At 50.5% G+C, this 13,469-nt stretch overlaps 1 protein-coding gene across 4 annotated transcripts in view; it reads left to right on the forward strand.

Moving 5' to 3' along the window:
* Dhrs3 (dehydrogenase/reductase 3) overlaps positions 1–12,825 on the forward strand; it is a 36,674-nt gene extending 23,849 nt beyond the window's left edge. For 3 of the 4 annotated variants that reach the window (XM_037203171.1, XM_037203169.1, XM_028860142.2), the window contains 5 exons: positions 4,035–4,178; positions 4,765–4,884; positions 5,219–5,457; positions 9,509–9,634; positions 12,311–12,825. In XM_037203171.1, coding sequence (XP_037059066.1) covers positions 4,095–4,178; positions 4,765–4,884; positions 5,219–5,457; positions 9,509–9,634; positions 12,311–12,395 — 654 coding nt within the window. In that variant the 5' untranslated portion in view covers positions 4,035–4,094 and the 3' untranslated portion in view covers positions 12,396–12,825. Of the gene's footprint in view, positions 1–4,034; positions 4,179–4,609; positions 4,885–5,218; positions 5,458–9,508; positions 9,635–12,310 lie in introns of those variants that run through there. The other variant, XM_037203170.1, reaches the window with a different exon arrangement.
* The last annotated feature ends 644 nt before the right edge of the window (positions 12,826–13,469 follow it).

The following is a 13,469-nucleotide window of genomic DNA, read 5'->3' on the forward strand; positions in this document are numbered from 1 at the left end:
CCAAGTACAGAAAGTGGGGGGTGTAAGTCTCTAAAGCAGAGGATGAGGAGGGCTTCAGCTGCTGAGACCCGTAGATGCCAGTAAGGCAAATCAGGGCAGGCCTGGCTGACAGTTCTTACCTAGGTCCAAGGCCTCTCCCTCCTCCTCCTGCTCACCTGAGAGGGGCAGGGGAAAGAAGCCCACTGTCTCACCTCACAGAAGATTGGAAGCCAAGAGGTGTGGAGACACCAATCCTGCCTTCATAAGCTTAGGTTAGCCGGACTGTGCCAGCTGGTCAACCAGGGAATTAAGAGGAGGCTGAACCAGTTTCCAGGGCTGTCTCTTCCCTGGGGTCCTATCTGCTCTCCCTCAAACCTCGCCTCTCCCTGCCACTGTCATCTCCACCTGGTCCTGGGCAGGACCCCTCAACACTGGTGGTTACTCAGGGGACTATAGCAGAGCCACTTGGGCAACTTTTCTGCAGGTATCGCACCCTTCAGGGATACTTCCCGAGAGCCAGGCAGGTCTCCAGGAGGAGCCTCTCACTAGAGCAGCTTCACCCTGTGCCTTCAAGCCCTCCCCCATACCACATTGGAGCCACCATCACCACAGAGATGCAGGCTGACTCATAAGGACAGATGGACATAGGGTGTCCTATCCAAAGACCTGTGTGCATCCATCCACCGGAGGATCTGGAGATACAAATGCATAGGATTGCACACATTCACGGAACACACCTATGTTCAGATGCAAGACTCATGGAGCCTATTCACAGATGCTGGCTCATAGACACATGTTCACAGATACATACACACAGAGCATGCTCACAGGCACACAGACATCCACAGATGTGAACTCATAGATGCACATGCATTCAAGACACACAGATGCAGACTTATAGACACACAGGTACATTCTCAGACAGGCTTGGAGGTCCTAGCACTGACGGGCACAGACACACAAACAGCAGATACAGAGATCTGCCCAGAGAGATGCGCCTACCCCTGCAGCGCACCTTTGCCCAGAACCAGGACTAGTTCCTTGTCTGCACACCAGCCCTGGCAGGCCTCCCCTCAGCTCGGCCTTCCTGGGTTGAGTGCTCTAGGAAACCCCAGGTCCCGCTGACTCCTAGTCCACAGAGACTCATATATGAAAGGTTCTGGGGCTGCAATTAGCTCGGCCGCAGAGGATGGGTAATCTTTCAGTCTTGAGAGGTAGTTTAATGCCCACGCTGTCCCAATGGTGGCCCTTAATGTATTCATTCATCCAACAGACAACATGTGCTTTGGTAGGCACTGAGATAGTAAAATAAGTGGAACAGAACTGGGTCCTGGGACTCCAGGTTTATAGAAACACTTAGCCTTGGTACCGGGGAGAGAAGTAGAGCCACTCTGCCAGTACACAAGGGGTGACCTCAAGAGGACCAGGGTTCTGATTGTGGTCTTTGCCTACTCACAGGAGACAGTGCCCATGAGCCTTCGTCCCCCTTCCTGACCAGTGCTATCCCCCTCTCCAGGGCCATCTTCCAGCCCAGTTGACAGGCCTGGTCTCCCTAGTTCTTGATTGCAAATAGCCTGGGCAGACCATGGCAAGCAAGCTTTAGACCCTGACCGTCTCTAGACTCCCAAGAACCGGCAAGAGCATGGAGCACCGGGGCCCCTTTGGATGCCCCTGTGCACACTTATTTGTGCTAAGAAAAACCACAGGAGTTCAGAGTGGCATCAAGCCCCTCGCTGATGATTTTAAAGAGAAAAGAAACATAGATCTGTGGCTGGAGAGATGGCTCAGGGGATAAGAGCACTTGCTGCTCTTGCAGAGGACCCGGGTTCAGTTCCCAGCACCCACATGGAGCCTCACAATCACCTGTAACCAGTTCCAGGGGATCACATGTTCGTCTGGCCTTCATAGGCACTGGCTTACATGGGGTGCACCTACCTACATCAGGCACACACACAACACACACACACACACACACACACAAGATTTAAAAAAAGAAAGAAAGAAAGAAAAGAAAATCTTTAAAAAGGAAAGAACCCCAGACCCTTGCTGGAGCCTCGCCTCTCTTGTGCTGATTGACCTGAATGCAGTGATTCTACCTGTGTACCGTAAAGCTGTACCTCAGGGCAGCTAGCTCCCCAAGCACCCAAACTGGGCTCTTTTAGGTGGGGAGACGTATTGTCCTCCTTCAGGTCAAGGCTAAGGACTGGCCAGGCTTCAGTTCCCAGCATCCTGTGGTCCAGTCATACATCTGCCTAAGCACCCACTTACAGGTCCTGTCAAGGTCACTGGGTCACTCCTACACTTATTACCTGCTGGGTAAGGAAGCCCTTGCTTCTCAGCAGGAGTCTTACTGTCTCCACCCTCTCCCTCCTGCATCCTTCCTTCCCAGTGTGACCACCGTGAGCTGGAAACCCTCCAAGGCCTTGTAGAAGGAGAGTGTGATCCCATCCTTCCTAGTGGCTGGTGGGAATAATCCCAGCTCTAAACATAATTGGTGAGAAGACCAGCTGGTTCCTAACAGAAAACATTCTAGAATAGTGTACAGAACAAAAAGCTTTTCTGTTGCTTCTAAGAATCAAGGAAAAGGCTAGAACTGGGCTGGCAGGAAGTGTCTTGCTGGGAAGAGTATATCAGAAAGGCTTGAACTTAACATACCAGCTGACTGGTCATAAATGTGCTCAGAAACAGCTGCCTTGCTTAGGAGTAGGTGATGTCCCTTTTAAAATCTTGTTGGGGCCCAGAGACGGCTCAATAGTTAAGAGCACTTACTGATCTTCCAGAGGAACTGTGTTCTGTTCCCAGCACTCATATTGGGCAATCTGTAACTCTAGCTCCAGGGGATCTGATGCCCTCCTCTGGCCTCTGCTGGATCCTGTACCCATGAACGTGCTCGCTCTCTCTCTCTCTCTCTCTCTCTCTCTCTCTCTCTCTCTCTCTCTCTCTCTCTCTCTCTCTCTCACACACACACACACACACACACACACACACACACACACACACTAAAGTAAAAATAAAAAAAAAAACAACTCATTGTTGGTCACTGTACTGGCTAATTCCTGGTCCAGAGCCAGCCATAAGCGTGACAAGAAGCCTGGGTGGGGTGGGGGAAAGAGGTTCGATGGGACCAAGGCTTACGCTAGTCGGGATGTTCAGTTTAGAGTCATCAGAGAGGCAGGAACCCCAGTTGAGAAAATGCCTTCATAAGATTGGTCTGTAGGCAAACCTGTAGGGCACTTTCTTAATTAGTGATTGCTAGGGGAGGGCCCAGCCCATGGTGGGTTTTGCCACCCCTGGACTGGTGGTTCTGAGTTCTATAAGAAAGCAGGACGAACAAGCTTGAGAGCAAGCCAGTAAGCAGCACCCCTTCATGGCCTCTACATCAGCTTCTGCCTCCAGGCTCCAACCCTGAGTAAGTTCCCATCCTGACTTCCCTTAGTGATAGACTGCTAGTTACCTGAAAGTGTGAGCTGAATAAACCCTTTAAATTGCTTTTGTCACAGTGTTTCATTACATCGGTAGGAACCCTAACTAAGACAGCTAGCGAGATGGCTTAGCATACAGTCCTCACAACCTAAGTTTGATCCCTACCCACAGCAGAAGGCGCAATCAACTCTTAAAAGTTGTCCTCTAACCTCCACCCATGCACAGGTGTGCCCTGTGGTACACACACACACACACACACACACACACACGCACGCCCGCACACACACACACACACACTAATAATTAATATTTTTATTTAAAACTCACAGTTAATTTGCTTTGGGTACTTTATTTGGGGATGGAATCAAGGAAGCCAGCATTTTAAAGACTATTAAAATCCTGAATTTCCCCAGCACTCGGGAGTCAGAGCCAGGGGGATCTCTGTGAGTTCAAGGCTAGCCTGGGCTACAGAGTGAGTTCCAGGAAAGGCACAAAGCTACACAGAGAAACTGTGTCTCGAATAAAAAAAAAAAAAAAAAAAAAAAAAAAAAACTGAAATCCTGGCATCAATCATTATATCAGTACAGCCTGTTTCAAAGCCACCTATTCAATGCTTTTTTTTTCCCTTCCAGATTGTTCTCTGGGGCAGGACTGAGAAATGCCTGAAAGAGACAACAGAAGAGATTCGGCAGATGGGCACAGAGTGCCACTACTTCATCTGTGATGTGGGCAACCGGGAAGAGGTGTACCAAATGGCCAAAGCTGTCCGAGAAAAGGTGAGTAGCCTGGGCGTGTCTGGCCCCAGCCTACGGAATTCATGCATCCTGGGAGGGAGTGTTGCTATGGCAGACTGACGCTGTGCAGGGCACCTTTGGGGACTCTCCACAAAGCTTGTCCAAGTTACTTGGGCAGGGACTGGAGTTGATAACACAAAGAGAGTAGACCTCTGTGGTCCCTTGGACATTTAGACCCTACGAGTTTCTCTAAAAGACAAATGTCCCATTGCCTTCTGGGAAAATCCTTTCCTTAATCCAAAACATTTGGGCTGGGTAGATCAGTGAGCTCCAAGAGAGAAAAAATGAATTCACCCTATTACATAGCCCACTCATGGTAACATTAACCATTTTTATGTGACCATAACTTCATTTATTATAAATATGCTGCATTCCGGGTATAGTATGTACCATAAATTATTTCTAATCCTCAGACACAGCTGGTATGGCACCAGCGCCGTTTATAAACAAGACTGATGCTCAGAAAAGCCATGTGGCTGGTGGTTGCGGAGCCTGGTCTGTGCCCCCACAGGGACAGCCCACAGGGACTGGCTGCCCTCACGGCTCCACAGCCCCCTCTTGCCCACAGGTGGGTGACATCACCATCCTGGTGAACAATGCCGCTGTGGTCCATGGGAAGAGCTTGATGGACAGTGATGATGATGCCCTCCTCAAGTCCCAGCATGTCAACACCCTGGGCCAATTCTGGGTAAGGGCTTTCCTGGTCCAGAGCCAGCCGTAAGCGTGACAGGAAGCCTGGGTGGGGTGGGGGGAAAGAGAGGTTCGATGGGACCAGGGCTTACGCTAGCCGGGATGTTCAGTGGCAAAGTGGCTAGTTAAAAGGAGTGACTGACAGGGAGACACAGGAACTGCTGACTGGCTAGCATAGTGCTCTGCAGCAGGGACGCCTCAGCCCCTCCAGACTGAGGACTGAGTCACATGGGTAGCTGTGTGCCTTGAGCGGGCTGTTCTCCCCAGTGCAGGGGTGCTGGGCTTGGCAGAGGCACTGCCGCTCCATACTGACTTCTGTTACCCACCCTCAGACCACCAAGGCCTTCTTGCCACGTATGCTGGAGCTGCAGAACGGCCACATCGTGTGCCTCAACTCCGTGCTTGCGCTCTCGGCCATCCCTGGCGCCATCGACTACTGCACGTCAAAAGCATCGGCCTTTGCCTTCATGGAGAGCCTGACCTTGGGGCTGCTGGACTGTCCCGGTGTCAAGGCCACCACCGTGCTGCCTTTTCACACCAGCACCGAGATGTTCCAGGGCATGCGCGTCAGGTCAGTGGGTGAGACCAGCCACCTCGCCCAAGCCAACCCAGCCGGCGGTCCTCACAGGAAGAGCCCCAGAATTCCGTGGCCTCGTCTCGCTCTCAGAGCTCCTTTTCCGCTCACAAGGCAGCAGGATACTACTGCACCTGTATCTGTTACTCTTCCAGCTCTAAGGAAGGACAGGCTTCTTTGAGGTTCACAATAAGAGGGTACAGTCTGTCCTGGTAGGAAGTCACAGTGGCTGGAGCGTGAGGCAGCTGGTCACAGCACATCCACAGTCCAGAAGCAGAGAGAGGGAGAGATACACGAAGGCTGTTGCTCAGCTCGCTCTCTCCATTTTATTCAGTCCAAGACCGGCTACCCACATTTAGAATCCTGCTTCTTTCTACAGGAGCTTACACAAAACACCAGTACTGAATGTGCACAGTGGAGTACTACCCAACAACAAAACAGGAAATGAGTGATATGTGACCTGCATAACGAAGCTCATATCCAAAACGCTAAGTGAAAGACGCCACACTAGCACATTCTGCACGGTCCCATGTACATGGCATTCTGAACCAGGCAAAACTATGGTGCTAGAGACAGGGTCAACGGTATAGAGCCTGGAAGGGAGCCCGAGGAAACTCGGTGGTGGTGGCAGCGGTGGTGGTGGTGGTGAAACAAGCGAAAGTTAATTGAGCTGTATGCTGAAGGTGCGAGCCTTTTATAGAGCCAGGACTGGTGAGGTGGCTCAGTCGGTAAAGGTGCTTGCTACCAAGCCTGACAATCTTTTGAGTTTGATCCCTGGGACCCACAGAGTGGAAGGAGAAAACTGACTCCAGCAAGGTGCCCTCTGACCACCACATGCATTCTGTGACACATGTGCACACACACCAATAATTTTTTAATTAATAAATACAAATTATAGCCCCATGTGAAGAAACCCCGAAGCCCACTACTCAAGCCTCTTGCAGACCCATCTTATGTAGGGAAATGTGACCTCGGGCTTAGTGTTTATGCTTGAATGTCAGGACCTGGGGGGGCATCATGCTATAGCTATGATGTGCCATGTGATGCTGGGCTTCATTGCCAGTCTTTAAAATGAGGTGATCACAGGCAATAAATGGCATTGATAGGGAACATCGTATCACTGCACAGGACACACCCAATTTAGGGGAAGATTTGTTGCCTCTCAGAGCTATGCTCATCCGTAAAATGGCAGGAGTGGTATCTACCTGGTAGATTGCTGGTAAAATGAAAAATAATAATGATTGTAGCATACCCAGCACAAATCCTAGGACACACAAGTTGCTCATAAAAGAGATGCTTCCCCTGTTATTTTAATTTTTGAGACAGGGTCTCATCTGTAGCCCGGGATGGCCTTCAATTCATGGTGATCTCTTACCTCAGTCCCTGGAGTGCTTGGGATCCTAACACTACTCCCAGCTGTTATTTTTACCAAGAGTAAACATGGTCTTAGATGAGTTTTACTAGTTTTCGTAGAAGACAGTCTCTTTAGAGTTTATCAAGAAGTAGATATTTCTACCTGGCTTGCTAACAAATGAGCATACATTCTCAATTTCAAGGGGGTTGTACTCATGACTATACCAATGTCCTGGGATCGAATCCTAGTTCTGTGTAACCTCCATCAGGTGACTTGACTTTTCTGTGCCTCAGTTTCCCTGTTTATATATTTAAAACTGGTTGCTGATAGCACCTCCTACTTCACACATTGGGGGAAGGCCTGTGTGAGAACTGACTGGCTGTGCCTGCTTTGCGAGCACTAAGCGGATGCCAGCCATCTGCAGCTGTGTGTGCAGGTGAGAGCCAAGGGCTTGGCCAGAAGACCTCTGTTTAACCAGCTCCTATTTATTGAAAGAAAGATGAAAAAAGAAAAGCCTGTAGCCATGTCAGCAATTTCCCGGGGGGTGATGGTCAGGTCAGGACAGACCAGGCAGGCACCCAGCAAGACTGGCTGTATCCGTGGGTGCCACTGTTCTCGGGTACTGACTTATCCTGTATTCCAGTCACTCCAGACACTGCCCTGCCCACTCCAGTGCTGTTGCTATAAACCCATTCCACAGATAGAGGAACTGAGTGTCAGAGAGAAGTCATCTGTATGAGGCAGCCCAGCTGTAACTGGGCCATCTGAGCAGGCTGCAGGCTTCTCCGGTCACTTCCCAGCATCCTTCCTTGTCATCCACTATTGAGAGAAAGAGGGAAATCTTAACAGGTTTGAAGCCTCTCCATCGGCTCCTTCTGCAGGGGTCTTACCTGGGAGGGTCCCCTAAAGCCCATACAGCTGGGACTTGCTGTCCTATCTCCTCTCCTCCTAGAGACAGTGCTGGACATTATAGAGATACCACCCTGTCACTGGAGTTGATCTCTGTGAAAACCCCAAGGCCAGCCCTTCTAGGCCGCAGGTTCACTATCTGAGAATCGCTCACTATCCTGGTCTGGGAAGAAAACCTAGTCAGCAAAGTTTGGTCTCCGGAACCCACGTTTATAAAAATCCAGGCAAGCCGGGCGGTGGTGGCGCATGCCTTTAGTCCCAGCACTCGGGAGGCAGAGCCAGGTGGATCTCTGTGAGTTCGAGGCCAGCCTGGTCTACCAAGTGAGTTCCAGGAAAGGCGCAAAGCTACACAGAGAAACCCTGTCTCGAAAAACCAAAAAAAAAAAAAAAAAAAAATCCAGGCAAAGGTGGTGTGCACCCATCATCCTAGCACTGCAGAGGCAGATAGGCAAATCCTTGGGCTTGTTGACCCATCAGGCTAGCCAAGTTGGTAAGCTCCAGGCCAATGAGAGACCCCGTCTTTAAAAAAAAAAAAAAAAGTGGATGACTCCTGAGGAATGATACCAAACATTGACCTCTGCCCTCTACACATGTGCATAGCATGTGCCTGCACACACATAGACACTCGTGCATAGACAAACCAAAGCTGCACTTGTCACATAACTGAGGAGGTACAGGGGAGGGGGAGGGGGAGGGGCGAGTACAGCAGTCTGTGAGCCCCAAGGCTGCCCCTTGCTCAGGAATGGCATGATGACTGATGACTGACTACCCTTAATCCTACTGGTACCACAGTGAATCATAGCCCTTTGAGGGCCAGCAGCACATGCCCTGTGCCTTCATACTGAGGAAAGCAGGAAGAGCCAGAAACAGAGTCATTAGAGTAGTGCTAGGAGCTCGCCCATCCACGCTACCCCCCCCCCACCTTCCTTATCTGTAAATTGGAGAGAATATTTGTGCATGGGCCCGATACAGAATGGGTACACAGGTCTGGGGTCAGATGCCTCTGAATAGGCATGGGAAGCCCCTGTTGTGTGAGTATTTGCCGGCTTGTTCATCTGGAAGTCCCATGGAAAACCACTCTGTTTGACTGACAGGCTAGTGAACCAGCAGGCTGAGGACCTCCCCAGGCAGAAAGGCCCAGTAGAGGAGTAGGGCAAAAGGACAAGTATTTATTGAGCACCTACTGTGTACCAGGTCCTACTAAATGCTGAGGATGCAACAGGGAGTGAGATTCATTGGGCCTCCTCCCTCAGAGAACTCATAACCTGATGGAGGAGACAGGCCATTGGCAAAGAACAACCTGACAAGCCAGGTCATTCTAGATGTGGTTGTGGTTAGGCAGCTAGACAGGAGGTAAGATCTGAAGCCACCCTGCACTGTGGGAGGCTGGACAGTCTCTCAGGGGAGGACCCAGGAGGAGTGAGCAGGCTGTGGGAATGGCTGATGAGGAAAGATGGTACAGTAAGAAAGACTGAGGGCTGGCCCATGCTGTAGAGTGTGGAGGAAGTCCAATGTGAGTACCAGGAGCCCGGCAGGGTGGACTCTTAATTCCTTATTCTTTCAGAGATACCCCCTGCTAGTGGGCAGACTCCACTCACATGGTGGGGCAGGATGGAGCAGGATCGAGGGACTCTTAACAGGCATGGACTAGGAGAGAATCCCACAGCCTCGAGTCCCTCACACAGAAGAGCCAAAGTGATGCCCTCAGAAATGTTAGCCACTCACCAAGGTGCCCGACAGAAAGGCCAATTTCTCCTTGAGAAACCAATATTTTTCTGCCTTCAGGTTTCCCAACCTCTTCCCGCCGTTGAAGCCAGAGACAGTAGCCCGGAGGACGGTGGAAGCCGTTCAACAAAACCAGGCCCTTCTCTTGCTCCCGTGGACCATGAACATCCTCATTATCTTGAAAAGGTATGGGATGGGGAGAGAGAGTTCTTCACCAGGTTCAGGTCCAGCTTTTTCCTTTACTCCAGTGGGCCCTAATGGGGAAAAGGCAACAGGCAGGAGAAAGTGAATGTGAAATCGATTAGTCATGTCTGCTGAGGGCAGGAGGTTGCCTGTACTGACCAGTAAGGCAGACTTGTTGGTCTAAGGATATCTGTGAGGTTTGTTTTTATTTTTATTTAATATTTTTGAGGCAGAGCCCACTGCAGCTCAGGCTTCTCTGGAACATACTATGAATCCTAAGCTGGCCTTGAACTTGTAATTCTCCTGTCTCTCTAGTATTGGGAAAGCATGCACTACTGTGCCTGGTTTAAAAATTATAAGGGATCCAAACAGCTCTTGCTCATGTGAGTCTTATCTGTCACTACTTACTTCATTAGAAATTAAAACTGGGAGGGGAAGTTAAATTTACACTAGTTTCTAGTTACAGTTTTTTCTTTTATAAAGAGCAATAACAACTATTAAATTATCATAACTGTCTTGTTTGTTTGCTTACCTTTTTAGTTTTTTTAGACAGCCTCTCACTAGGTATCCCAATCTAGCCTCAACTCCTAAATCTATTTTTGTGACAAGCAATTCTATTTTCTAAAACAACACAGACACGTAGCCAGGGGAGGCACTGGCTTACGTTCTTGCAAATCTCTCCATCGTCTGGTTTAATCTGAAACAACTAGATTCCTACATCTGCTTCTTAGTTCAGTCAATTGGGATAGTCCCCTGCAACAAACCTCAGGAAAACTTAACTGCACGTGCAGAGAGATAAAGGATAAAAGACAAATGATGGGCCTGGGATGTGGCTCGGTGGGTAGAGAGCCTGCCTGGCATGTATGAAGCCCTGGGATCCGTCCTCAGTGCTGCATAAACCAAGTGTGGTGGTTCCTGCCTGTAATCCCTGCGTGTGGGAGGTAGAGGCAGGAGGACCAGAAGTGTGAGGTTACCCCCAGCTACAAAGTCAGTTTGAGGCTAGCCCAGGTGATATTTTTTTGAAAGACCCTGCTGATAAAGAAAGAGAGAAAAAAGGAAACAGGAAGGGAAGGCAGAAAGGAAGAAAGAGAAAAACAAGCTATACTGCAGTGTTAATATAAATATCCTAGAGAGAGAGATCTCAGGCACCCCCAAGAGTGCCTGGACCACGTTTTTAAGACCCACTGCTCTGCAGTCAGGCAGGCATAGCCCAGCTCCCTGGTAGCTCAGTCTAGTGACAACAGAAGTTTTCATGCCAAAGGTCCAGAATCTGGAGAAGTATCATAGCTCTAATGAGGTGGGGTTTAAAGACCACCTTGGGAGGTGGGCTTTTCATACTGGAGGTATTTTTTCCTCTAGAATTTTCCCAGTACTGAATCCACCTAGAACTGTCTAGACTCATTACATCTGGGTCCCATGCTGAAGGGGCTAGCTAGTACATGTGGCTCAGTGTGCTCTCCATACAGGGAGAGCTGTGTCCCTGCAGCTATGACTGTGGCTCCTGCTTGTCAGGAAGTACAGCCCCTTGTTCCAGGCTCACCCTGTTGTTATCATCAACCATTGACTCCCAGGAAAGCCACACCCTTGTGTGACTCAGGGAACAATGGCAACTGGCCCTTTGTCTTCCGTTCTGATAACCTCTGCACGCAGAGGGTGGAGAGTGGAGAGCAGAAGAGGGGGCATTTGGAGCATTCACGTACCCCAGCATACCCTGCCCTCCAATCCACGATGCTCTCTGACTGCCTGAGGGATCCCCTAAAAGAACAGGCCCCCTGCTGGGGGCGATGGCTCAGATGATAAAGTACTTTCTGTGTGAGCGTGAGAATCTGGATTTGACCCCCAACACCCAGGTCTGACCTTCATGTGTGCACTGCAGCAGGTGAGCATGCACACAGAGACAGACAGACAGACAAAGAGACTGATTGCTTTAAAAGAGGGCCGGAGAGATGGCCAGCAGTTAAAAAACACTTGCTGTTCTTGCAGAAGACCAGAGTTCAGTTCCCAGCACCCACATCAGGCAGCTTACAACCTCCTGTTAACTCCAGTTTCAGGGGATCTAATGCCCTCTTCTGGTCTCAGTAAGCAACTGCACTCAAATGTACAAACTGGCATCCATACATCCACATAATTAAAAATAAAACAAGACTTAAAAAAAAAAACCCACAGAAGCGCATGTGTTTGGGGTTCTGGAGGCTAAGAGCATGGCATAGCATCTGGCAAGGGCCTTCTTGCTGCCTCATGACAGGATGGGGCGGTCTCTCTCCCCCCCCCATACAGGACAGAGCAAGTATGCCCAGGGAGCTTGCTTTAGTAGTAGAGTCACTCAGACTGTCCACTAATCCATGACTGGGTGGATCCCCTCATGCCCCAGCCATCTCTGTCTCACCACAAAGACAGTCAAGTTTCAGCTTGCATCTTGGAAGGGCCGGAACACATCGAAGGCACACCAGATGCCGAGAGCACAGTCCGTCCGTTTTCCTATGCTTGGCCCTTTACCTAATGAAAGCGCTAATTCTTGGAGTTCAGGTGCTGATTTTGGAAGGGGAGCCAGTGTATGGGTTGCAGGGGAGACAGGAGAGCTTCTGAAACTGTTGTCTACTACCCTGTTTGGCATTGCCCCACGGACCCCACCACTGCTGCCCACCTGACTAACCATCTGCCCTTCCCCCCCCTCCCCAGCATACTCCCACAGGCTGCACTGGAGGAGATCCACAGGTTCTCAGGGACTTACACCTGTATGAACACCTTTAAGGGGAGGACATAGAGGCAGGAGGAAGACACACCTGAGGAGCCACGGAGCCTGAGGGGAGCCACAATACCCGGGCACACACCGATGTGCCTGTGCATTGGCATGTCTGCTGGGTGAGCAGGACTGTACCTGTCCCCAGGGAAGAATCTGCAGCTCCCAGGTCAACTCCAGGACCTTTGTGCAGGACTGATGTGTGTAACTCTGACCCCCATGGGGAGCCAAGACGCCATTCAGCAGCCACCTGACAATTTTGTACATTTCTCATTCTGTAGGGTTTATTGTTCAATTGCTTCTCCAGTCTGACCCGCCCGAGCAGTGTGCACCTAGGATTTCCAGGAGAGTCTGCCCCCAGACACTCTGCCTTCCCCTCCAAAACCCGCTCACCCTCAGCTCCTGCAAACTGGTTACCCGGCAGTAACGCAAATAAAGAGGTGGCTTTGGCAGCTTCTTTTGTTCACGTCCTTGGGAGGGGGGCAGCTGGGAAGGAGCCTGTCCCAACCACAAAGAGAAAAAAAGGGTCATCTCAGGGTCTACAGAGAGCAGGAAAGGGACTACAGCCCAGCCCAAGAAGAGAGGGGTCGGGGAGGCCCCTCCAGACACATGGCTTCCCTGGTAGGATTCCTGAGAGCTAGTCCACGGAAGAACTCACCGCAGCTAGAACACTGTCTGTCCTTCCTTGACCCCACTGGGCCACCAACTTAAAGTCAGCCTTTACTGAGTACCTGCTGTCCACCCCACATGAAGAAGCCAAGGTGATACCAGCAGACCATACCGTTTTTCGCATAGGCCAGCACTGTGGGGTGCTACAGACCCCACAGCACATCTAACTGTGGGGGATGGGAAAGCCCAGAGAATGGAAGGAGCTGGTGTGGTCTCAGGCAAGGGTAGAGGTGCCTGCCCATGGTTCTCTAATGTGACTCTCATGCTGAGAAAATTCAGTCAATGACACTGGTCAGTGTGGAGCAGGGAGCAACGTGACCTGCTAGGAATAGCATTCATCTGTACAGCTTTTGCAGGTGAGCGGCAGGGAGCAGGCAGGGGTTCTCCAGAGAGAAGGAGAAGGGCCCAGGCCTCTGACATAGTGGGGAG

This window comes from Peromyscus leucopus, chromosome 2 (genome assembly GCF_004664715.2).
Source record: "Peromyscus leucopus breed LL Stock chromosome 2, UCI_PerLeu_2.1, whole genome shotgun sequence".
NCBI lineage: Eukaryota > Metazoa > Chordata > Mammalia > Rodentia > Cricetidae > Peromyscus > Peromyscus leucopus.